The following is a 26839-nucleotide window of genomic DNA, read 5'->3' as shown; positions in this document are numbered from 1 at the left end:
TTTTTAAAAAAATATATTTTATTGATTTTTTACAGAGAGGAAGGGAGAGGGATAGAGAGTTAGAAACATCGATGAGAGAGAAACATCGATCAGCTGCCTCCTGCACACTCCCCACTGGGGATGTGCCCGCAACCAAGGTACATGCCCTTAACCGGAATCGAACCCGGGACCCTTGAGTCCGTAGGCCGATGCTCTATCCACTGAGCCAAACCGGCCAGGGCGCTATCTACCTTTTTAAATTTTTTTGAGAGTTAAGAAATTTTAGATTTTACATGCTTTTCTGCTCTTTTTCCCTAAGATATCAATACTCAACTTTTTAAGTTATGCTCTGGAGTTAGACTAAAATATCTGAGACAAGGGGATAGACTACGCTCTTTCTGATAAATCATTCAGGCAACCAGACAACCTTCAGCATAAATAGCTAGTGGCTTTATTATGTTGGGTACATACCACTTCTCTTTCAAAGCATTCAAACTTTGGTAAACTTTTTTTTAAAGGTATTTGTCACCTAAATCTCAATTTGGGTCAGCATCACAGTCCGAAGTTGTACAAGAAGGCAAACAAAAGTCCATGTCTAAGGTATGTGGATGCTAAAGATGTTCTTAGTTTGGCATGTTTACTAATGCTATAGATTGCAAATACTTGTAGGTTCCTAACTTTTTTTTTCTTAAGTCACCATAATACATGGGACACCATTTCTTAGTCATTTTACACTTACCTAGACTAGGAGTCAATAAGCAAACTTTTTCTGTAAAGGGCCAGATAGTAAATATTTTAGGGTTTTGGCCCTTATAGTCTCAGTCACAACAATTCAATTATGCTGTTGTCATGTAAGCAAATGAGCTTGTCTTTGTTCCAGTCAAACTATTTGCAAAAACAGCAGGCTGAATCTGGCTCATGGGCCACAGTTTGTGGATCCCAGGCAATCAAACTCACAAAACTGAATAGGCTATCCTTGGTACCAACTTACTTTAAAGATTACAGGATAGGAAACAAAGCATGCTAGTAGGGCACCATCAGGCATATAATTCAGTAAGAGTCCTCACTGCAGAGCTCTTAAGTGATGGCCTGGAAATGATACCACACAGATGACTGTGATAACCATTCTGGCTTAGAAGCCTCATGACCCTTGAAAGTCATTTATTGTAACAACCTATGGGTGTAACTTCCAGGAGTCCCCGTCAGAAACACACCCAAAGGAGTTATAAGTCACTTACAGAAGCTCCATGCTTTGACTTCCTGGTGTTGTAGATCACTTATAGTTTTAGTTCAAATGCAGTTCAGCAATAAGGGTCATTTTACTATAAGCTATGTGGCCTAATAACACAGGTGACATTCCACCTTTATCAGGTTTCTAGGTAAGTAGAACTAGGAAAAATGAGCTGACACCCAGGTCTCTTTCCTACATAAAAGGTTTGTTAACCCTTTACTCACAGGTTCCTTTTCTTCTTTATTTTTTTCAATTTAGGTAGGTGGTTTTTATGAACATTTACTGTGCCAGATAATGTATGTGTTTTCTTTAAATCTTCATCACAACCTCCAACTCTGTAATGTGGGTATCATTCTTGTGCCCATCTTATAGCTGGGAAAACTGAGGCACACAGAGATAAGAGACTTGCCCAAAGTCCCTTAAAGTAGAGGTAATGGAGGAGTTAAGTCCAGATAGTCTGGTTGGTACCTGCATTGAGGAATGATGGAAGAGGCACTGTAGGGCTGGGATATTTTTTCTACCCTGTTGTTCATATTCACAGCAAAACTAGGTAAGCAACCTAGAATTTGTTCAATCCAATCCACATTGGTTTATAAGAAATGCTATCAGGAATGATAAATGCAAAAGCAAAGAAGGTAAAAGAGCCCTGGCCAGTGTGACTCCGCAGTTAAGAGTGTTGGCCTGCACACCAAAGGGTCCCAGAATCGACTCATCAAGGGCACCTACCTGGGTTTGCAGATTCGATTCCAGCCCCAACCAGGGCTGTGTGCAAGAGGCAACCAATCCATGAGTCTCTCTCGTATCAATGTTTCTCTTTCTCTCGCTCTCCCCCTCCCTCTTTTTCCCTCTCTCCTTTTCTGTCTCCCTCTCTCCCTTTTTGTGTACCCCCTCACCCTCTCTACCTTCCACTCTCTCTGAAAATCAATGGAAAAAATATCCTGGGGTGAGGAATAAAGAAGTTAAAAGAACAGAATGTCTCCAACAAGGAATCATTTTTGTTCTTAGACAAATTCTCATTGAAGACTTTCTTAAGGCTTTCCCATGGTCAAAACTAATCCTGGGTCTTGACTTACCTAAGACCTATAAGTGAGAAGAATTATATTGGCCAAAGCAAGGGTTCTCAACCGAAGGTCTATGGTTAGAAACCAGAGAGTACATAAGAACTTAGATGGAAGAAAAAGTTTACTTTTGTCTGACCTCTCATTTTAGTGTTTTCTTTAATTATGAATGTAGACAGCAAACTATAATACATTTAATGGTACCTATGACTTTGTCATCAATAGAAAGGATGAGTTGTTGTTTTTTTTTAAATATTTTTTTTATTGATTTTTTACAGAGAGGAAGGGAGAGAGATAGAGAGCTAGAAACATCGATGAGAGAGAAACATCAATCAGCTGCCTCCTGCACATCTCCTACTGGGGATGTGCCTGCAACCCAGGTACATGCCCTTGACCGGAATCGAACCTGGGACCCTACAGTCCGCAGGCCGACGCTCCATCCACTGAGCCAAACCGGTTTCAGTGAAAGGATGAGTTTTTATCATATTATATTTGTTGTAAATCTCTTGAAGTATCATTTATACTCATCCCTACGTCAGTATTATAAGTTATTAGACTTGCCACTGAATCTTATTTATAGATATATGTTGCATCATAACTTTTAACATTTTAATAAATGTGTTGCAATATAAATTGTTTTATTTGTGATCCTATATACACATATTTTAAAATACTGTTCTTAGAAGAGGTCTATAAGCTTCACAAAAATGCCTAAGGGAGGAGAGTTGGTGGTACAAAAAGGACTTTAAAATCCCTGGGCTACTGGAAGTTTATAAGATAAAAAAAGAGGTCAGGTCATGGTGCCAGCTATTGGCTATATAGAGAATCTAGTTTTGGGGGAAGGGGTGCTAATCCTCACCTGAGGATATTTTTCCATTGATTTTTAGAGAGCATGGAAGGAAGGGGTAGAGACAGAGAGAGAAACTTCTATATGAGAGAGACCCATTGATTGGTTGCCTCCCACATGCGCCCCAACCAGGGCCAGGGATTGAGCCTGCAACCAGGTATGTGCCCTTGACTAGAATTGACCCCGGGACCCTTCAGTTCACGGGCTGACACTCTCTCCACTGAGCCAAACCAGCTAGGGCTAGTTTGTGGGTTTTAATCTGTAGGTTTTCATGGGAGTAAAAATGAGGGAATGCCTTAATCTCAACTGGCACACAATAAAAATGCTATTAAAATCAATATACCTTATTAGTAGTGATAGTAAGAACTACCTAATAGTGACAATTCAACTATGGTATCAGTGTAAGACATATGTAAGACTTGATGTATAACTCTGGTTGACTGAGTTTTTTTCTGTTTTCTCCAGGAAACTGATAGTAGCAATGTAAAGAGCCCTATGTGGCAAGACACAGAAGTGGAGGAAGATATGCCAACACTTTCTCTGCAAATATGCCTTGAAATTCAAGAACAAGGTGCAAAGTCTTCAATAGAGTCACCTATGCCTCAGTTATGTGCCAGTGATACAGAATGATGCCTTGAAGGAGAAGTCAAAATGAGACCAAACAATCATGATAAAGAATTATGTGCCATAAATCCTGAGAGACCTGAAGCCAGAGTCCCCTACCCTAGAGAAGCTGCAGTTAAGCCTTGTGGCGAAACAAAGAGTGGGTGTGCTCTATCATATATGACCCAGATAATTGGAAATAACACAGTTGAGACAGAAAATGAAGAGTCTTGCCTACTGATCAGTGAAGAAGATATTTGCAAAAGAAAAAATCAGGAGTCTTCTTTTGAAGCAGTCAGGGATCCATGCTTTTCTGCAAAAAGAAGGAAAATGTCCTCCGAATCTTCCTCAGACCAAGAGGAAACAGAAACCAGCTTTACTCAAAAACTCTTAGATTTGGAACATCTACTTTTTGAGAGACGTAAGCAAGAAGAACAGGACAGGTTATTAGCACTACAGATTCAAAAAGAGGTGGACAAAGAACAAATGAAGCCAAACCGACAGAAAGGATCCCCAGATGAATATCATTTACGTTCTACGCCCTCACCTCCAGACAAATTGCTAAATGGACAGAGGAAGAAATCCAAAAATAGGAACGTAAAAGGACAGGCTGATACAGAGCATCCAAAACCTCAAAGAGGCCCAAAAACTGAAAATTGCCAACCTTCTTTTAAGATCAAGTTGAGACATTCAGTTAATGTTAATGGGAGAAAGATGCCAAATTCTGCTAGAGATCATTGTAACGTATCTAAAAGTGTTCGTTCCCTACAGCCTAGTAAGTCACAGAAAAGTATTTTTCAGATGTTTCAGAGATAACAAAGTAATGGGTGGGTAAAGGAAGAAGTATTTTAGAAACTGGTAAAGCTGGATTGTGATGCTCTCTTTTTTATCATAGAATGTTTATAAAACTTTTTCTGCTTGTGGGCACACTCATTGCCTCTAATTGAATGACTATGTGATTACAAGGGAGGAATATACAAATGTACTTCTGCCAAAGTCAGTGATAACCAAGGGTCTCAATTCTTTATGAATAACTATGATATGCTAAGTCTGACAATCCTTACAGGGAATAGATATAAACATGCCTGGGCCAGCTCCCAAGAAACCTTCAGGGGCCATTCTCTTTCCTCAAAAATGCATGTTTTATGAATGGCCTTTGCTCACCTTTTTGTTCTGACTAGTACTCAAAGCAAGACTATACTATACCAAATAGTTAAGGAATCGGGTTTAAAATCTAAGTGTATTGCTGTTTGGCCATGTATTTGTAGATCACTTGAAATCTTCCATAACACTAAAGTCATCTAATCTTTATAATTATTTTAAGCATTATAGCATTTTCTTTTATTTAAAATAAAATGAATTAAAATTGTGTGAAAACAGAAAAGTCAGAGTTTTCTGGAAAATTAGGATTATCAAACGTGCCCTCAATCAGGAATCGAATCCAAGACCCGCGGAATCGAATCCAAGACCCTGCGGGGCCCAGGCCAACTCTAACCACCAAGAACACCGGTCAGGGCGGAAACTCATCTCTTGATGCAAAGGGAGGTAGCTGAGGTGAGGCTGAATGAGTGAACTGATAGTTTGGATGCATTGAAACTGAGTGGGTGATCAGAAACTGGGTCCAGGATGGAGTAGCAGAGCATTCTTCCTTATTCTTTGCTAAATGACACAGAAAACATTTGGGTTTTACAGCCTGTCACACGATAGTAACTGGTGTTAAAATAATTAGTTACTACATTACCTGAAATCTTGGAAATTCACATTTCTTTTAATCTGCTACTCTTGGGGGAAAAAATGGGAATTTACTGTAGGAGAGTTAAATCCTAATATACTATGTTGTAGAACCTGAGACATAAATAACCATGTGTTTATTTCCTTATTTGCATTGGTAGTGATTTTTATTTGTGTTTATGGACAGAGATAGTGTGGTACTTGGGTTGGCCCCTCTCAAAGTTAAATCAGAGGCAGTGATTCCATTTTGTGAAAGTTAACTTAGAGAATGTTAATATATGTTTCATTAATATGAACAACTTTGAGCAAATGAACAAGTTTTAATAGCATTTCTGATGATGTTTAGTTATTCATCCTTTTAAGGTAAAAATATAATTAAAATGTCCTAGAGCAAAAGTCTAGCTTTAATTTGTTAATATTTTTATACATTTTTGAAAATTTTTTCCTCCAGATGTTGTAACTGAAATTCTGTTAATCTTGATGCCATCTACTTCAATATTTATTGAGTAGATAATTAGGGGTAGAATTATGATGCTGATTTAAAATTTACTTTGCCCTTTCTAAAAAAAAAAAAAAAAAGTGATTGCTTTCTGTGTAATGATTGTGCTGAAATGTAGTCAGAAACTAACAAAATTTGTCAAAAATATACTAAAATTTATTTATCAAACATATTTTTCTGTCTTTTTTTTTAAAGATAGATTTTTATTGATTTCAGAGAGGAAGGGAGAATGAGAGAAATAGAAACATCAATGATGAGAGAGAATCATTGATCGGTTGCGTCCTGCACACCTCCTACTGGGGATTGAGTCTGAACCCAAGCATGTTCCCTGACTGGGAATCGAACCATGACCTCCTGGTTTGTAGGTTAACATTCAGCCACTGAGCCACACCAGTGGCTTTTTGTCTTTTTGTTGTTGTTGTTGACAGTATTATAGATGTCTTTCATTTCCCCTGCTTTTCCCCCCTCCACCTGGCCCTGATATTTTTCTAAGAGTGATTCCACTTTACATTTTAGGGAAGACTTTGTATCTTTGAAAATGAAAAGTTATATAATTAAATCTTCCATGACCAAAAAGGGGGGGGTAATACTGTGATGTACATAGGATTTATATATTTAACCACTTATTTGTCTGTGAAGAAGTCTTCCTGACTAAAGTTAGTTTTAAGATAAATTTAAATTTCTCTGTTAGTCTTAATGATAGTTCTATGTATATGCCTTTTTGTTAGAAACAAATGTTTTGTGTCAGTCATTAGAATGTATTGCTACTTTTTCCTCTTTTGTAGAAGGGATATGAGAGCCTTTAATTTCTCAGGGAGTACTAAAACTGCAGAAGTTGAGAATCAGAAAATTTAAATATTAAAAATAAAAATGGACTATTATGTATATTTTACAAAAACTACCATTAAGGAAAATGGGAAGACATGGCAGACTGGGGAAGAAATAGATGCACTTCATTACAAAGAACTAATTTCCTTTATATAAAGTGTCTGTCAATACATTAAGAAAAAGACTACTACCCCAAAAGGAAGGTTAGAGAAGTTTGATCCCCAGGAACATAGTTCCCAGGAAAGGAAATGTTTCTTAAATATGTGAAAAGGTGCATGATCTCATTTACACTTTGCTCATACATTTTTCCACTCTTCAGAATAGTAGAGATAAAGTGCTGTTTTGCTTTGTTTTGTTTTGATTTTGTGTAAGGTTTTTTAAAATCTTAGCAAGAGTGTAGGACAAGCATGTCAAACTCAAAAGGCTAATACGGGCCAAATAAACAAGGTTTAAGTTTATATGGGCCACAAAATAAACAAAAGCTTCTCTTTTCATAGAAATGTAGGTTTATTTCGGTAGAGATATGCTGAATACAAAGGGCTGAAATAAATGAGTAATAGTTAACATAAAATAATAGAACATTTTAATAAAATTTAATAGTTTTTCTTGAATATTAACTTACCAGACACTGAATAACTGCACAAATTAATAAGCGTAACGCAAATAAACCTATTTCTTTTGTTCTCCAAAAGCGAAATACTTCCTGTTGCCCACACCAAGCAAGTCAGTCCAAGACTAAGAAACTGGCAATTGGCTGCTAAAGTATTCACTGCTAGTATTAGTGGAGAGAAATGGTGCGCCTGCGCATAAGGTGTGTAAGGGAAATGAATGCAACGTGATTATAGTAATCAGTCATTAGTGAACATTGTAGTTCGTTATTAATAATTATAACAGGATATTGTAAAAATTAAGTTACGAATTTTTTGTTAAAACATTTCTTACATACTGTTATATTGGCTGGGCCGCAAAAACACTCGTGGGCTGCATGTGGCCCACGGGCCATGAGTTTGACATGCTTGTTATAGGGAAATAGGCACTCTTACATGTTGGTTGGTATGAATGGAAAAATTTAAATGCCTTTGGAGGTAAACTTGGCAATTCTATCTCTAGGGATTTCTGAAAGCTGTCTTCACGTGTGTGTAGAATGACATATACAAAACTTAGAAACAACTGTAATGTTGCATCAATGGACCCTGAGTAAAAGATGGTATAGTGGAGGACTATATAGCCGTTAAAAAAATCACTTTACAGATATGAAAAGAATTATCAGATACAGAGTTAAATAAAAAAATACAAGATGTAGAATAGCATATGTAGTGTGCAAACTGTTGTCCAAAAAATAGAAACATATATGTATTTGTATAAAATATTCTTAGGAGGTGAAACAATTCTTCCAGCAGGGAGAAAAACTGGGTGGCCGTATGATATGAGTGGAAGAATGCCTTTTCACTATATGTTTTTATACTTTTTGAGTTTTCAGTCATACTGAATACATCATCTAGTAAAAAAAATTTAATGTTCTTAAAATAACTGCAAGATAAAGGAAGCTTATACATTTCAGCCTGTACTATTCTAGATGGTCCTTTTTTGCCTTTAAATTTTAAGAATCATAATTCAGGAAAGTTTTTTTCAGCATGAAAAAATAGCATTGTGTGCTATGACCAATGTGGCTCAGTTGGTTGGAGCGTCAACTCATACACTGAAAGGTGTTGGGTTCAATCCCTGGTCAAGGCGTGTACGGGAGGCAACCGATTAATGTTTCTCATATTGATGTTTCACCTCTCTCCCCCTTCCTCTCAAATCAATGAAAACATATCCTTGGGCGAGGATTAAAAAAAAAATAGCATTGTTAATTTTTGGAAATAGCACAAGTGAATGAATTTGAATTTATTTAGCTTTAATGTACTATTTTAAAATTACTTGAAAGCAAAGCTTATGTTTCTAGGTAGCATGGCTAAGAACACTGAGCAAAGCCACATAAAAATGTAAAATTGGTCCTGGCCCGTTTGGCTCAGTGGATAGAGTGTCAGCCTGTGGACTGAAGAGTCTCAGGTTAGATTCTGGTGAAGGGCACGTGCCTGGGTTGCGGGCTCGGTCCCGTCGGAGTGTGCAGGAGGCAGCTGATAGATGATTTTTCAGTCATACTGAATACATCATCTAGTAAAAAAAATTTAATGTTCTTAAAATAACTGCAAGATAAAGGAAGCTTATACATTTCAGCCTATCACTGATGTTTCTATCTATCTCCCTCTACCTTCCTCTCTGAAATCAATAAAAATATTTTTAAAAATAAATGTAAAATTGTCAAAACTATCAGCTACTGAAACAATAACTAATACAGAGGCTAAGATTCTACAAAGTGGAGACTTAAGAGGTGAACTGGTTTGTAATCACTTTTTTACTAGTAGCGTGCGCCTATTCTGAATGCAGGATGAGAACCAGGGCTGCTGGTGGTGGACAAAGAAAATGTCAGAATCTTGGCCATTTCATGAAGCTTGAGGGTCATCAAACACAAGGCCAGTTTTCCCATCAAGATAATCTTAGTGCTTTGAAATTTGAGGGCAGAGGCTAAAAGGCTAAAAACCTCTGAAAAGCAGAGAGAGTTGTCATCAGGCTTATAGTGCTAATGAGAAAATTAAAGTTTGATACCTTCCAAGGGAAGGAAGCCTGTTAACACACCAGGGTCTCAAAGCCCTAGAACAGGGGTCTGCAAACTACATTGTAAGGACCAAATCTGTACGCCACCTATTTTTGTGGGGCCTGTGAGCCAAGAATGGCTTTAAATAGCCTTTAGATTCCTTAGCTCACAAGTACGTAATCCATAAGGAATTGAACTGTTGGACCAGTAATTTGTGCAAGTTTTGGACCATCAAAACAAGGACATGTAATGTAGGAAGAAATTCCCTTCTTAGTCTTTACCTGTGTGAATTTAGGTGAGTTACTTAATTTCATCACCTCACTTAATTTGTAAATGGAAATCATGTCAGCAGAGTTGCTATAATAGTAGTAATGTACATAGAGCACCTGGCATAGACCCTGAGTCAAAAAGAAAATAAGTGATAGTTTCTTCCTCCTGGCTACTCACCCCATCCACCAGTCCACTTTCATTTAGTGCTTCATGCCCTCTTAAGTGTCCCCCGTGTGGCATAAATAAATTGCAATTAAATTCTGTCTACTGATGAAGACTCCACTCACCTCTCCCCTGCCAGATGTGTCCACAGTTCCCTGTGTCACAAGAGATCTTGGCTCCAGAGGAAACGAGTTCTCAGAAATACTTCGTGGCTTCCTCTAATTCAGTGGTTCTCAACCTTGGCTACACATTAGAATCACCTGGGAATCTTTTTAAAATGCTGATTTCTGGGCCTCATCCTCCGGAAATTCTGTTTCTTTGTTATGGGGTGGGGCCACAACATTAGTAACAATGAAACAGAATTTCCGGAGGATGAGGCCCAGAAATCAGAATTTTAAAAAGATTCCCAGGTGATTCTAATGTGCAGCCAAGGTTGAGAACCACTGCTCTAATTCCTATACTAGTTCCACACATTTGGTTCGCATAAAGGCATGTAAAACACTAAAAAGAGATTAAAGACACCAGGGAGTTGAACCTCTACTGTATGTTGACCCATTACTTATTCCTGTGTAAAGATCTAAATAAACAATGATGACTTTAAAATTGGAGTCTGATTTCTTTTTCCACAGAATATTTTGCCTAAGAAGGCAGTACTTGGAGCAACTTGGGCCCTGAGTTCAACTGAGGGGACTCTGTTCTTTACAATTTACTTACTTTACATTTCTCTTCAACTTGGCTTTTGGGCTCCCAGGCTGCCACATTTAGGCTCTCTCCCTGGAGTTAGTTCAGTTCACAAGGCTTTCAGTCAGTGATCACCCATAGAAAGTTGGGGGTGTCTGTTTTCCACTGCAGATTAGACTAACTCTGAGCTCTAGGCTCAGGACGAGGACCCCACTCCCTGTTCAGTCTCTACTACACAAATGTAGATTCTGCTGGGTGTATTGATTGGGGTCCCCTTAAAAACACAGTAGGTGTTTCAGCAGAGGGTATGCAGTGCTACAAGGAACTGGTTAGGCAGGTAAGGGAGCACCAAACCCAAAGAGGACAGCTGCAGGACATGACTCCCCACCCCTAAGGCTGGGTTTCAGTTACTAGAATGAGGAGCTCAGGAGGCAGGGGAGAGTGGACCCTGCAGACCCGGCGCTCAGACCTTTGAGAAGGAAGCACCTCCCAGATGCTGGTACTCTGACAGGGCCTAGTGAGTCTAGTTCTAGAAGAGTTGGAAGAATTTGGAAGCTGGAGTCAACTGCCACTCCGGGGGCAACACTGACAGGAACAGGAGAGAGAGAAAAAAAAGCTGTCCCCTTTTCCCTTTCCTCCTAGTACCTCTTATTAATAGAACTTAATAGGAAGCTTACTGACAAAGGAGTCTGGGAAAGTGTTTTTTTATATCGAAGCAAAGTTTGGCATGCTAAGCTTGAACCTGAGAGACAAGTTCTAAAGCAAAAACCTGGAAAGCTACCCTCCTGACAAGATGGAGGGGTAATATGTGTGGGGAAAATGATGCTTAAACATGCCCAGGTGAGGTAAAAGCTCATTAAGGATCTATGGGAGAAAACTGTAGAGAACCTTCCCGGGTGCCTGTAGAAAGCCCTCCCAATTGTTTAGTTTCTATTGCCCTGATTATACCCTAGCGTCCCTATCTTGTCTGCAGCTGATGCTTCAGAAGATTTGTGTGCACCATCCCACACACAGATTAATAATCACCTAACGCCATCATTGCCCTGAGTACCTACACTTTCCAATTCCTCACCTACGGGAATGAAAAGAACCCCTCTCTGAAATGTCTTAGAAAATTTCTATGGAAAATTAAGGCATCGGGCATCATTGCTAAATTCCTAGAGCTCCTTAGGAGGGTGTTCCAGAAATAAGAGAACACAAGATTTAGAGGAGGGCAACTGAGTAACTGAAATAGATCATAATGAAGTCACTCTCCAGAGTAAACCTAGAATGCAAAAAAAAATAGATGGCAGAGGAATTGGGAAGTAACGTTAGCAAGAGACACTGAGATGATACTGTCAATTTGGTTTTAACATGTAAGAATCCACTTCCAAAGAGTTGTTTTCTTAACCTTTTTTTCAACCTGTATTGAAGGGCATTGACTGGACTGAAACTGGCAAAAGTGTTTCATGACTAGTGCTGTACCCATGAACAGCTCTTTCTATAGTTAGTACTTTAGGAAAACACACAGGCATGAATAAAATATACTACAATAATGGGAACTGGACAATGCTGCAGCTTACAGTTTCTTAAGCACCTTAAGGATACAAACTCCATTTATTTATTTATTTAATTTATGTTAATTCTCACCCAAGGATATTTTTTCCGTTTATTATTATTATTATTTTTAGAGAGAATGAAAGGGAGGGGCGGGGAGAGAGAAAGAAACATCCATATGAGAAAGACACATTAGTTAGTTACCTCCCCCATACGCCCGGACTTGGGCAGGGGGTGCGGGGGGTGGAACCAACCAGGTACGTGCCCTTGGCTGGAAATCGAGACCACAATCCTTCAGTGTTTGTTCAGACGCTCTAACCACTGGGAACACCGGCCAGGGCTACAAACTCCTTTTAAAGGACACTTCCCCACAGACACATGAAACAAAGCACAAACATCTAAAGTTGACCAACACAAGATTCTGAAAAGTAAATGGCAACTTAATGGTTAAAATTTGATCTATGGTGAAACACGCAGCAACCTCTAAAACCAGTCACCACCAAGTTGTAATTTATACAACTGTATTCTAAGTTTATTGAATTGAAAACTATGTTCAAAAATCTCTAGATCTCAAGAATGATTGTCTGGCAAAACACCTTGTAAACAACAAAAACCATGTATTTTGATTCCTTCTATTGGCAAATGCTTAGGAAACTTATACTTAGCTTTTATTTGTATAAAGCTAAAATTACATGAATTTTTAAAAATATTTTCTTATTGATTTCAGAGAGGAAGGGAGAGGGAGAGAGAGATAGAAACATCAACGATGAGAGAGAATCACTGATCACCTGCCTCCTGCACACCCCCTACTAGGGATTGAGCCCACACCCTGGGCATCTGCTCTTGATCAGAATCGAACCCAGGACCCTTCAACCCCCCAGGCCTACACTCTATCCACTGAGCCAAACTGGTTAGGGCTAAAATATTATGAATTTAACTGGTTTATTTTTAGAAGGAGAAATTTTCCTTTGAGCCAATAAGAACAAGTCACACAACAAAAATAGATAAAAGGCATAATTACCTAAGACTTATGTCTTTACAGAGGAAGAAGTGGCAACTTTAATATTCATGATAATAAAAGCAGCCAAAAAGATGAGAGCTAAGAGGGTAGCCTGTAAGGACTGAATGAAGGGGCAACCCTACCCTCTGACTTCTGGTTGAATTATGACAAGGGGAGCCCAGCAGGAAATCAGAGAGTACGATTGCAGTGTTTATCTCCCTGACTCTTCTGCGGGATCACCCCAGTCTGTGTCTGGCTGTGCCCCGCAACTGGAAGTCCTAACTCCTGTAGGTAGTGTACCCCACACAGCCTCTCTTTCCAGATTTTGGTATCTGCTTCCTCCTCTCTACTCCTCTGTTCTAGAAGTGATAACAGCTCTCTGGCATTGCTACACAGAACCATCTTGTGCTTTCCCTACACTATGCCCAGGCCTTTGTAAATATCAAATTATCCAGTTTAGCTGAGCCCTCTATTTCTCACCAGGCCCCTGACTGATACTGTTAGCTAGATGACGAAGCATACCCAATATTAAAAGTCATGGAAATGCCCCATTTTTTGAAAGGTAACTGAATAGTACCCTTAAAATGGTACATTTAAAAAAATCTTTTTTGTTGAAAGTATTACATATGTCCCCTCCCCCTCCCATTAACTCCCTCCAGCCACCCCCACCTTCCAAAATGGGTACATTTTTATTGTGTTAATTATACCTCAATAAAATTAATTAAAATTTTAAAAAATCCTCACCCAAGGCTATTTTTTTATGTATTTATTTTTTTTGTTTTTAGAGAGACAAACATCGATTGGCTGCCTCCCATATAGGTCCTGTCAGGGATTAAAACCACAACTTTTGGGTGTACAGGATGATGCTCACACCAGCTGAGCCACTTGGCCAGGTCTCAATGAAATTGATTTCTAAAAAATATATATTTCATTGATTTCAGAGAGGAAGGGAGAAGAAGAGAGAGATAGAAACATCAATGATGAGAGAGAATCATTGATCACCTGCCTCCTGCATGCCTCCTACTGGGGATCCGCAACCCAGGCATGTGCCCCAACCAGGAATTGAACTGTGACATCCTGGTTTATAGGTTGATGCTCAAACACTGAACCACACCGACTGAGCAATAAAGTTGATTCTTTTAAAATTAGTCCTTGAAATCTGTGACCCATGCCCATTGGTTCCCATAGGTCACTCAGTGATCCTTTGCTTAGTTCCCATGTCACAAGAGATCCCTGCCTACATGCTTCCTAATGTCTCAAGAGATCCCTGAACCACAAGAAAAATACTTCACAGAGAGAAAAAGAACCTAAAACCTTCACAGCTTGCTCACGTTATTATGCCAGTTCCACATACGGTATTTGTCTTGAATAAAGGTATATTTTTAAAACTTTGTAATCTGAAGGTACTAAGAGAGTTCAACCTCAGCTGTATGTATGTTTCTCTGTTTCTTCTTCCTGTCTCTGGTTCTTAGTAAATGGCAGTCTTTAAATTTGGGGACTATTATCTCTTTCTTCTACTCTCTATTATATTTCATTTTAGCTATTTTCAACCAGTAAATACAGAGGAAAGGACATGCATTCACATGTACTATTACGTGAGTACCTATTGTGTCCAAAATATTTTTTATTAATTTCAAGAACATATTTTCAGAACGTTTCTGAAAATGCTGTTGAAAAATGACCTTACCTGGGATGATCCCAGCATTCACTCTCCCTCTCAAGTCACTTTCTCCAGAATTGTCTCAGGTTTTCAAAATACCTCTCCTGTTTTTGCTTTCCTAGGTTCCCTTAAATGTCTAGAAGGGCTTCATGTGGTAATAGGGTTCTAGGTGAGGAGGGATGCAGGAGGAATGCAGTGTCAAGGAAAAAAGAGATTGTGTGATGTTGTGCGTGTACTGGTCTTTTATAACTTGGACATTAGTCAAAGACTGCATTACTAATATCACATACTTTAATATATATACATATATTATTGATTTCAGAGAGGAAGGGAAAGGAAGAGAGAGAGAGAAACATCAATGATGAGAGAATCATTGATGGGCTGCCTCCTGCACACCCCCCATTGGGGATCGAGCCTGCAACCCCCGGCATGTACCCTGCCTGGGAATCAAACTGTAACCTCCTGGTTCATAGGTTGACTGTCAAACATTGAGCCACACCAGCCAGAAAATATCACATACTTTTTGGTATAAATGTAAAGATGTTAAATTTGAAAGCTATTAAATTCCTCCACCCTTACTCTAAAGAAATTAAGTTATTATATGTTAAAAATATCCCAATTATAAACATTAAATATCTGAATTTTGAATTAAGGTACTGTTATGAATCACACTTACGGTTATAACTTACTTTAATATTCACTTTGGTAAAATGTATGTCAAGAGCCTCAAGCTATTCAATTTGATTCATCACCTCTAAATTATGTCTTGTTTGGGGACAACTATAGAGTTCCAACTAATGAAAACTAAAATATGACTGCCTCCAGGTATTCGATGATAACATTTCCACGAGTTAACATATATTGAAAACTAACTATGGACTGTGCTATGTGCTTAACATCACCTTTAATCCTCTCAACAATTCTATGAAGTAGACACTATTACTACATCTATTTTACAGATGACAAAAATGGAAACTCAAAGAGATTAAATAGTTTGTCGAAGGTCAGATAGCACGAGGTAGATTCAGGATTTGACTCTAGAGATTGAACTCAGACTTACTACTCTATTCTATTCAAAAAGGAAATAATCCAGGACATGATTTACAAGGGGAAAAGGAAGGGATTGCACAGTTCTAAACACTTAATAAAGGGATGGTATACCCTATTTTATAGAGGAAGAACTTGAGACCAGGCCAGTTGACACTTCTCAAGGGGATTCTGATAGTAAGTGGAAAAGGCCAAGATTTGTGTCCAGATTGGAGTCCAAGGTCCATGTTCTTTCAAGCAAAATGCACTGCCTTCTTAAATATAAGTTAGATTTTAAAAATATAAGGGTTAAATATACTTGTATAACACCTGAAATTTGTAAATCATATTTATTTCTGGTGATTAAAGTTGAGGGATAGTAAGATTTCCTATCCTACAGCAGAAAAGAGAGATGGGCCTGGGCAAGCCTGAGGACACAGAGAGTGATTGGTAGAGAACAATGTGCTGCGGAGGAGGGGAGAAAGGGTCAGAGAGTTAGGAGAAAAATCAGCTGGTGTGGGAGCCGATAGTGAGACTGTTCTAAGAAGGGTGAATGAGCAAATGCCAAATTCCATTGAGAAGTCAGTTGGGATAAAGACGGATAAATGTCTATAGGAATTAACAATTTTAAAGTCTTAGATGACCCCCGTAAAAGTGGATTGGGTACAGTGTGAGCAGAAATCAGACTGGAGTGAGTTCTGAAGTTTGAGTGGGAGGGAAGAAATGGAGATGGTTGTACAGACAACAATGTAGAGAACTTTGGTTCTGAAAGAAGGTAGAGAGATTAGGGTGTAGCTATGGTGGGAAGGGGAGAACACTTGGGCATATTTAAATGTCAGAGGGAGGGAGTTGAAGGACTGGGTGAAAAGGCGAAGGGACTAAGAAGTACAAATTGGAAGTTACAAAATAGTCATGGGAATGTAGAGGACAGCATAAGGAATCTACTCAATGATATTGTAATGGCTATGTATTGGGCCAGGTGGGTACTGGGAATATCGGAGGGAACACTTTGTAAAGTATATGATTATCTGACCACCATGCTGTATACCTGTAACTAATACAAAATAATAATGAACGTAAACTGTACTTGAAAAAAAATTTTTTTTAAGTGTCAATAGAGAGAGTCCAGTTGAGAAGGAACATTTTCATATACACACCTAGGCAAAAAAAGGGATAAGTCCTGCATAAGAGGAGATGGCTTTTAAAAAAAATGTTTTTATTTACTTCAGAGGGGAAGAGAGGGACAGAGAGAAACATCAATGATCGGCTGCCTCCTACATGCCCCATACTGGGGATTGAGCCCACAACCCTGGGCATGTGCCCTGACCAGGAATCAAGTGGTGACCTCCTGGTTCATGGGTTGATGCTCAACCACTGAGCAACACTGAACGGGTGAGATAGCTTTTTTTGTTGTTGTTGTGAGAGGGAAAGAGGGAAGAGGATGGATGAAATTAAAAGATTTGTTAGGTTTATGCCCACAGGTCAATGTAGGTCTTGCCTGATGGCTCCAATTTTCCTATTCTTAGTTGAGAGTGAGTAGGGAGGGTGTCTGTATAAGATTTGAGGAGAGAAAAACATTGTAGGGACTCTTCCATCACCTTGTTAACCAAAATATACAAGGCCAAAGTGAGAGGGAACAAGCATTTATTTGAGATCACAAGGAGTAGCTATTCAGGAAGCACTGATTCAGGCAGTAACCCCAAAAGAGTTCCAATTAGGAGATAAAGACAGTGAGTATTTATGAGAAAGGGAAGGGGAACAATTACATCAATAGAAGAAAGGTATTTCTATAGGTGCAGATAAGCTAACACAGTGACATTAATTTTAAACATTTTTAATTTTCAATGTGGCAGTCATAATATTTGCTTTCTTATTATCTTTGCAAATAGTTCTTTGGGACACATGCTGCTTTAGTCCAAAGGTCATTTTGCCCTGCTTTAACACTGCAAAGATCTGAGGCATGAGACCTGCAAGGCAGATCCTCTGGGATGGCAGCTCCGACTCCATTTTAAAGTGGCTCTATTTATTTATTTACTTATTTTACAGGCTATTTGGATTCCCTTGGCTTTACCTGCCTCTTATTCCAGCCACTGCTACAGCAACCAGTTCTGCCTGGACTCTGAACAGCCTCATGTGGTTGCTACCACATAGCACCTGGCCTCAAGCCTGTGCCAGGTGTCAGGTCTGGGATTTGATGTTACCCTTCTCACAAGTTCAGAAGTTAGCCTATTACAGTTTCATGGATACAGGTTAATAGGAGATTCCGGAGATTCCTGGGTCAGAAAAAAAAGGAACCTTATCATTCATGGCACAATATGCAGCATGAGTATCATTTTTGTGTCAGTTCTTGCCAAGGAGAAGAGACAAGAGAACTTGTTCTTGAACATCTATGAGAATCTTCTTGGGAGACTATTAGAGGAGGCTGAGATCCTGTGTGAACAAGTGACCCATTGGCACAATTCTGGATAAGTGCTAATGTGACCTCATTTGCACCCACGGGTTGATAAGGCCTGGAGCATTCAGGTTGTACTTCCATGGCGATACATGCCTAAAGATAGTGTAAGGTGAGATGGCAAGACTAGGTTCTAAAATCAGGTAGATGTAGGTTCAAATTTTGCTCCTAGCTGTGTAGTCCTAACCTCTCTGAGTGTTTCCTCAACTAAAACAGACCAAAAAAAAAATCTTCCTCACAGAGTTGTTGAGACAATGAAATGATACAGCATGTGTGGCAGGATAAGTTTTTGAAATAGTAACCATGAGTTTACCCTGTCCTGGCATTATTTGGTCCATCCCATATTTAGTCAGCTGGGCTATTCGACATTTATTCCTTCAGAGAAGGTTCACCTAGGGAAAAGCAGAGGAGAAGAGGAAGAAGCAGCAACAGCTAGTTCTAGGCTTCTGAGTTGGGAAATCTAGCTCCAGAGAGAACTTACAACACAAGAATAATAGAGTTGGTCCTGACCAGTTTGGCTCAGTAGATAGAGCATCAGCCTGCGAACTCTGAGGGTCCCAGGTTTGATTCCAGTCAAGGGCATGTACCTTGGTTGCGGCACATACCCAGTGGGGGGTGTGCAGGAGGCAGCTGATTGATGTTTCTCTCTCATCGATGTTTCTAACTCTCTATCTCTCCCCCTTCCTCTCTGTAAAAAAATCAATAAAATATATTTTTAAAAAAAGAATAATAGAGTTGTAAGACAATCTGATGTTGAGTGAAGGGGATTAGAATATGTCACCTCCAAATAGACCACTTGGTATAAAGTCTTTTTTTTTTTTTAAAGATTATTTTAAATGGAATACATTTGAGATTTAACAGATGCAGAAAAATAGCCTTCTCGAAGCTTCCCTTATATTACTAAAAAACAACAACATCTAAGAAATAAATTCCTCTTCAAGGTCTATCTACTCCCAGGAGGGAGAATACAAATAAAGCCTACCTCAAATTCCTCCGCCAGGGAATTTTATGGATCAGAAGGAAACAGAGAAACCACTCATACCTGTGCAAACATTATTACAACTTTCTTGTCTATTTATTCTCCTGAAAACACCCAAAACTTTTATATTTTCAAAATGTCATTTATCTTCCTGTAAATGCCTTTCCGTCCCCTCCCCTTCACCTATTAAGATGGTGTATATGCCTCAAATTCTAACCCTTCTTCAGAGTTACTTCTCCTTGAATTCTCCTGCATGTGTATGCATGGCACATATAAACTCTGTTTTTTTCTCCTATTAATCTGTATTTCAACAGTTTAATTTTCATGGCCACAACAACTGAACTAGGAGGGAAGAGAAAAAAGTATTTTTCCTTCCCTACATGAGAAGGACAGGCTTCCCTGACCTCAAACAAAATGAAGAATCTATAGGCTGGTAGAGGAGGAGGGGAAGCATTACAAATTCAGGTATAATACATATATGTCCCTAGAGAGGGAGACCCTGTGCCCTGAAAGATCTTCTAAGACAACACGGAAACAGAGCAGATGATCTTCAACAACCTTAGAGCTTCCCTTGCCCCACTGTGGGCTGGGGGCAGTAGAACATTTTCTGTATGCTCAATGGTGCACAGACATGTAGCCCAGAGGGCTTTTGGACCCAAAGAAATCCTGCAGATGGTGGGGGGGGCCACTAAGCACCAGATAGACTGTGCTGGTGTGAATAGATAACCACCAAGGATCACATGCATTCCCTAGGGAGCCTAATGCAAGACCCCCTAGAACAGCCGTGGGCAAACTACGGCCCGAGGGCCGGAAAACTAAAATAAAAAAAAGACCGTACCCTTTTATGTAATGATGTTTACTTTGAATTTATATTAGTTCACACAAACACTCCATCCATGCTTTTGTTCCGGCCCTCCGGTCCAGTTTAAGAACCCATTGTGGCCCTCGAGTCAAAAAGTTTGCCCACTCCTGCCCTAGAACTTAGGCACAACTCAGGTAAAGCATGAGGAAGCCAATTTAACTGAAACTAAATTTTGCCACCCCAGATATCAGGGGCTCACAGTAGAAATTCAATTGAATTAAGGAAGAGTAAAGCTACTGGACAAGTTCTTCTGGTTCAAGATTAGTATCACCTGTTTGTAGAGCTCATCCAGGATGTCTTAGAATTCAGAGGTAGCCCATATTGCTTGAGGGTATAGTCTAACCCTCGACTAGGATTAGAGCCAAGTCATCCTGACACAAAGGCATGATCTGGCTGGAAATGTGCTGTGTGTTGCTGACATGACCCCTCAAAAGCCTGCTGATTTCCGAAATGCCAGTAGATAGTGATGAGACCAAGTATGAAGAGTCCTACAGAAAGATTAAATTCCCTAGACCCACCGGTGGTCGGCAAACTGCGGCTCGAGAGCCACATGCGGCTCTTTGGCCCCTTGAGTGTGGCTTTTCCTAAGCCTTAGGAGTACCCTAATTAAGTTAGTAACAATGTACCTACCTATATAGTTTAAGTTGAAAAAAATTTGGCTCTAAAAAAGAAATTTCAATTGTTGTACTGTTGATATTTGGCTCTGTTGACTAATGAGTTTGCCGACCACTGCCCGAGACAGATACAGGACGACTGATAAAAGAGGGTGAAATGCACTGGCCAGAGTGCCTCAGTTGTTTGAGCATCGTCCTGTGCACTGAAAGGTCGCAGGTTCAATTCCCAGTCAGGGCACATGCCCAGGTTGTGGGTTTGATCCCCGGTCGTTTGGGATGTGTGCAGGAGGCAACCAATTGATGTTTCTTTCCAACATCGATGTTTCTATCTCTCTCTTCCTCTCCCTTCCTCTCTCTCTCTAAAAAAAAAAAAATGGGGCGGGGGGGTGAAGCACCCTTGTTAGAGTTTGTATTCATGATTAAATTTTCTAAATCAGAGATGAATAAAGTCATTGTTATAGATGAATTGTATGCCCCCCCCAAGATATGTTGAAACACTATCCCCATTACCTCAGAATGTGACCTCATTTGGAAATAGGATCATTGCAGATATAATCATTAACATGAGTTCATATTGGATTATGATGGGCCCCTAATCCAATATGACTGATGTCCTTATAAGAAAATGTCCATGTGAGAATACAGACACACAAGAAGAATGCAATATAATGACAGAGGCAAAGAGACTCGAGTTATATAGCTGTAGGCGAAGGAATGCCTACAAAGATTGCTGATAACACCAGAAGCTAAGAGTAAGGCATGGAATAGATTCTTCCCATCATCCTGATGACTACTTGATTTTGGACTTCTAGTCTCCAGAACTGTGAGAGAATACAGTTCTGTTGTTTTAAGCCACCCAGTTTGTGGTAATTTCTTGTGGCAGCCGGAGGAAACTAGTAAGTCATTATAATGCCCTTGTCCTAGGGTGGATTTTTAAAAAACGGAGCCTCTTTTTGGGAAAGGCAGAATAATTTCAATGGCACTAGCCTCAGCTGCCAAAGTAGAGAAGCCTCAAAACCCTTCCAAAGCTGGCACACCTCTTAATCTGTTGTAAAAATGGGGGCCTAGGTATGTGGGGAGAAACCAAGTTTTGGAGGATGAGTTACTCTCCACAGCACTGTCCAGCTCCCAGTGGCCAGGGGAGAAATTATTCAATTATTTAGGACCTTAATATTGCTGCTAAGACTTTAAGGAAGTGCAGGCATTTTACTACTACTACTACTACTTCGTGGTAAAAATGGACAACTACATTCACAAAGAGAACCTACCACTAATAATGCAGAAGCTAAGTCAGGTCTTAGGGAAAACACTGTCTCAGAGCCAGAAAACAACCAGAGTGTCCTCACAATACCTAATTGTGTTGGTATACATTCTCCCTCTTAGGTAGCTACCCAAGGCCCCAGAACGCCTATATTATCTGAGAAAAAAAAAAGATGGCAGATGACACGGCTGAATCCTGCTGCCTTTAAACCAAATCAGTGCCTCTACCCTTCCTTCTAGCTAAGTGGTTCTCAACCTGTGGGTCGCGACCCCTTTGGCGGTCGAACGACCCTTTCACAGGGGTCGCCTAAGACCATCCTGCATATCAAATATTTACATTATGATTCATAACAGTAGCAACATTACAGTTATGAAATAGCAACGAAAATAATTTTATGGTTGGAACTGTATTTAAAGGGCCAGAAGGTTGAGAACCACTGTTCTAGCTGTATGAGACCAGTCTGAGGAAGGCCACATCTCTGGGAAGTAGAGGAAATGGAACCAATATTCCAGTAGGAAGACTCTTCAGGGATTACCAAAGAGGTATCACCCACGTGGATGCAGGCGAGCATATTGCCCTGGAGCTATGCTTACCAAGAACCCAAGGAGCCCAGAGGGAGTGTGGCATTAGTTAACTATTACTGCATCACAAATTACTCCAAAAATTAATGACAAACATTTATCATCTCACATAGTTTTTGTGGGTCAGGAATTCTGGAGTGGTTTAGATGGGTGGTTCTGGGTAGAGCTCTTACCAGGTTATAGACAAGATGTCATCTGAAGGCTTGACTGGGACTGGCAAGTCAGTGCTGGCTGTTGGCAGGAGGCCTCCATTCCTTGCCATGTGGGTCTCTCTATAGAGCTGCTTAAGGGTCCTCATGACATAGCAGCTGGTTTTCTCCAGAGCAAGTGATCCAAGGAGGAGCAAGGTAGCATCTGGGATGCCTTTTATGACCTCATTTTGGAAGTCTCATGCTGTCACTTCTGTCACAGTCTTTTCATTAGAAACAAGCCATACAGTCTGGTCTCTATCGGAGAGGAGAAGAATTAGGTGTTAGTTTTGGAAGGGAAACATGGCAAAGAATTTGTAGATTTTTAAAAATCATCACATAATATCATGAGCACAATCCTGAGCTGCTTTGTAAGAGAGTTACTGTCCTGTAAAATCTAATTTAAGATAAATACCCAGGTCCCATAATCATGAAGGTCAGGGACTTTTGGATGAGAAGTAATTTTCTTTGCAATTATGCCCTAAAACATAAACATGACCAATGAGCAAAAATGCAGAAATTTGCTGGGGGTTTCTGGGAAAGCTTTTTTCCCCCTTTCCTTTTCTTCTTGTCTCAAACATAGTTGTGATGGCTGGAGCTGCGAAAGCTATCTTGAAAGTATGAGTAAAAGGCCAAGTCCTGACTTCATTGAACCAGTACCAGCCTTCCTACCCTAGACATCTTGTTATGTATGAGAAACAACTATTACTTAAACCACTGGTATTCAAGTTTTCTGTTACTGACAGCCCAAAGCATTCCTAACGAATGACAATGACATAGTAGGAAAGAGGAAAAACAAAAGGAGCCAATTCTTAGCTTTTGAATTTAAAACCTAGCTGCTGAGCTGGGCCACTGTGGCTCAGTGGTTCAGCATCAACCCATGAACCAGGAGGTCATGGTTCGATTCCTGGTCAGGGCAAATGCTCGGGTTGTGGGCGCGATCCTCAGTGTGGGGTGTGCAGGAGGCAGCCGATCAATGATTCTCTCTCACCATTGATGTACCTATCTCTCTCCTTCTCCCTTCCTCTCTCTGAAATCAATAAAAACATATTTAGAAAAAAAAGAAAGAAAAAACCCCTAAGCCTCAGGGTGGTAAAAAAAAAAATAACCTCAGGGTATGGACAATAGATTTAGAAGGCTAATTGGTGACTAGTATGCAGGCTCCCCCAGACTACATAAAAATTCCCTGGTCTGGAAATGATAATAGTTAAATTTAGTTGTAGAAAAATAAAATTACATTTCTTATTATATGTGTTTGTGCACTAAGATTTATACTTACTATATGGTAGCTCTCATTTGACTGAAAATGTTATTCCTTTCTTACCTGTACTGTCTTACTATCACTCTAAACCAGCAATTTTCAACCAGTGTGCCCCAAGAATTTTTAAAACAAGCAATACCTGCCCTAACCGGTTTGGCTCAGTGGATAGAGCGTCGGCCTGCGGACTCAAGGGTCCCAGGTTCAATTCTGGTCAAGGGCATGTACCTTGGTTGCGGCCACATACCCAGTAGGGGGTGTGCAGGAGGCAGCTGATCGATGTTTCTCTCTCATTTATGTTTCTAACTCTCTATCCCTCTCCCTTCCTCTCTGTGAAAAATGAATAAAATATATTAAAAAACAAACAAACAAACAAACAAAACAAGCAATATCTGACTATTTAGTCAGGGACACTTACCTCTTTTCCTTTAGATTGTCAAATTTAAAAAAATGACAACAGCCCTGGCCAGTTTGGCTCAGTGGATAGAGCATCAGCCTGCGGACTGAAGGGTCCCAGGTTCGGTTCCAGTCAAGGGCATGTACCTTGGTTGCAGGCACATCCCCAGTAGGGGGTGTGCAGGAGGCAGCTGATCGATGTTTCTCTCTCATTTATGTTTCTAACTCTCTATCCCTCTCCCTTCCTCTCTGTAAAAAATCAATAAAATATATTTTAAAAAAATAAAAAAATGACAACAGCCAACACATCAATAGCCATCTGGTATAAATGCCTTGTCTTTAACCCAGCCGTGGGCAAACTACGGCCCGAGGGCCGGATCCGGCCCGTTTGAAATGAATAAAACTAAAAAAAAAAAAGAACGTACCCTTTTATGTAATGATGTTTACTTTGAATTTATATTAGTTCACACAAACACTCCATCCATGCTTTTGTTCCGGCCCTCCGGTCCAGTTTAAGAACCCATTGTGGCCCTCGAGTCAAAAAGTTTGCCCACCCCTGCTTTAACCATAAATATATAGGTTATATAATAGAATTGAATCTTATTGGTCATGTCACATAATAAGGTTGTGTCTGATTGGTTAATTCTTGCTATCAAAAATTATTATATACATGTATAGGCAACTGATTCTTTTTTTTTTCTGCAGCAAATTTATTTATCCATTAAACAAAATTTGATTGATTTCTTTCTGTTTCTTCTTCTTCTCATTACAGCAATACCTTTAACATTTCTTGTAATGATGGCTAGGTTGTGATATACTCCTTTAGCTGTTTTTTTCTCTGAAAAGCTCTTTATTTGACCATTTATTTTGAATGATACTCTTGCTGGATATAGTAATCTTGGTCTCAGATCCTTGCTTTCCATTACCTTGAGTACTTCATGCCATTCCCTTATGGCCTGTAAGTTTCTGATGAGAAATCAGGTGTCAGTGTTATGAGAAAGGGAACTCCTTTGTAGGTAACAGTTTTCTTTTCTCTTGCTGCCTTTAAGATTCTCTCTGTCTTTAATTCTTGGCATTTTAATTATGATGTGCCTGGATCTGTTTGGGTTCTTCTTGTTTGGGGTTCTCTGTGCCTCCTGAACTTGTGTAACTTTTTCCTTTGCCAGGTTAGAGAAGTTTTCTGCCATGATTTCTTCAAACACCTCTTTGCCTTTCTCCCTTTCTGCCTCTTCTGGCACACCTGCTATTCTAATATTGTTATATTTCACATTGTCCCACACCTCCCTTAAGCTGTTCTCCTGTTTTTTAGTTGTGTTTTCTCTCTGGTTTTCTGATTGAGTAATATTTTCAACTCTGTCTTCTAATTCACTTATTTGATCCTCAGCTTCCCCTAATCTGCTGTGTAATCCTTTAAATGTGTTCTTTATTTGTGCTATGTCATTCTTTATCTCATAGTTACTATATCCTTTTTTCATGCTCTTGAGCATCTTTACTATCATTACTCTGAACTCTGTTTCAGATAAATTTATCTCTGCTTCATTTATTCTTCTGGAGAATTCTCTAGTTCTTTTATTTGGGGGTTGTTTCTTTGTCTCCTCATTTTGGCTTTCTGTTTGGGTTTGTAACTATATATTAGGTAGATCCACTACACCTCTCAATCTTTAGGCAGGACAGTGTTAAAGGCTGTTTCTGATTAATTAGATCAGGCAAAGACTCATAGCTTCCAGAAACCCCCTCTGCCTACAGACTAATAGGATTCTGACTTTAATTGCCCGCGGGCAATCATCATGTGGTGAGAGTTTTTTTCAACAGGGTGGGGCAGTTGCTACTGCCTGGAGGCTAATTGTTATTTTTAGTCTCTTAAGTGACCTTAGAGCAAGGTGTTTTCCAATAGGGTGGGTCAACTGTCTTCCCCACAGGCAAGGCAGATGTCTATGTGGGAAAGATGTCCTCTGCTGTGTGAGGGAATGACTCAGCCAAGGAAACTTAGAGTGTCTTCCTTCTGAGCTCTATCCCCAAAGTCCCCAGTCCTGGCTTCTGCTCACACAGCTCCAGTCCACTCTGCCCTCCCTCTGCCAGAGCACAAGGTGAGTGGCTCCACAGGGAATTTTGTGCATTGGCCCTTTAAGAGAGTGCCTGAATTTCCATCCGTCTCTCCCTGGCAGATAGCACCCCACTACTTTTCACAGCCAGATGTTATGTGGGTACCCTCCTCAGTTTTGGTGCTCTCTGCTGGGGGGCCCAGCTTGGGAATTAGATCCCATTGTTCTCAATGGCAACCCCCCACAGCTGAGATATCGCTCTGGACTTTAGTTGCTGTCTGTGAGTAGCTGGCCAGCCCTTTGATGCCTCTGCCCTTCCTACAAGTCTCTATGCGGTCTTCACTTTCAGTCCTTGGGTGTCAGGGTTCTCTCCTTTGAGATTTCTGTTGATTATTCAGGAAGTTTTTCTGTAATCCTATCTAATAAAAGAGAAACATGGTAATTAGCTGTAGATCCA

The 26839-nt window shown here is 39.8% G+C and overlaps 1 protein-coding gene and 2 long non-coding RNA genes across 3 annotated transcripts in view; 1 reads left to right on the top strand and 2 right to left on the bottom strand.

Moving 5' to 3' along the window:
• LOC106727299 overlaps positions 1-472 on the bottom strand; it is a 2991-nt gene extending 2519 nt beyond the window's left edge. The window contains exon 1 of the long non-coding RNA XR_001363468.1: positions 231-472. This is a non-coding gene — a long non-coding RNA (uncharacterized LOC106727299). The remainder of the gene's footprint in view (positions 1-230) is intronic.
• The window catches only part of RNF168 (ring finger protein 168, E3 ubiquitin protein ligase), a 27881-nt gene extending 22284 nt beyond the window's left edge, over positions 1-5597 (top strand). The window contains 2 exon segments of the mRNA XM_005873160.2: positions 498-579; positions 3581-5597. Coding sequence (XP_005873222.1) covers positions 498-579; positions 3581-4534 — 1036 coding nt within the window. The 3' untranslated portion in view covers positions 4535-5597.
• Positions 1-26839, bottom strand: part of LOC106727298 — a 45021-nt gene that overhangs the window by 6385 nt on the left and 11797 nt on the right. The window contains exon 2 of the long non-coding RNA XR_001363466.1: positions 22672-22944. This is a non-coding gene — a long non-coding RNA (uncharacterized LOC106727298). The remainder of the gene's footprint in view (positions 1-22671; positions 22945-26839) is intronic.

This window comes from Myotis brandtii, unplaced genomic scaffold, assembly GCF_000412655.1.
Source record: "Myotis brandtii unplaced genomic scaffold, ASM41265v1 scaffold4, whole genome shotgun sequence".
Classification (NCBI taxonomy): domain Eukaryota; kingdom Metazoa; phylum Chordata; class Mammalia; order Chiroptera; family Vespertilionidae; genus Myotis; species Myotis brandtii.
The sequence above is the reverse complement of the archived record's forward strand: the minus strand, read 5'-3'. Positions and strand labels throughout refer to the sequence as shown.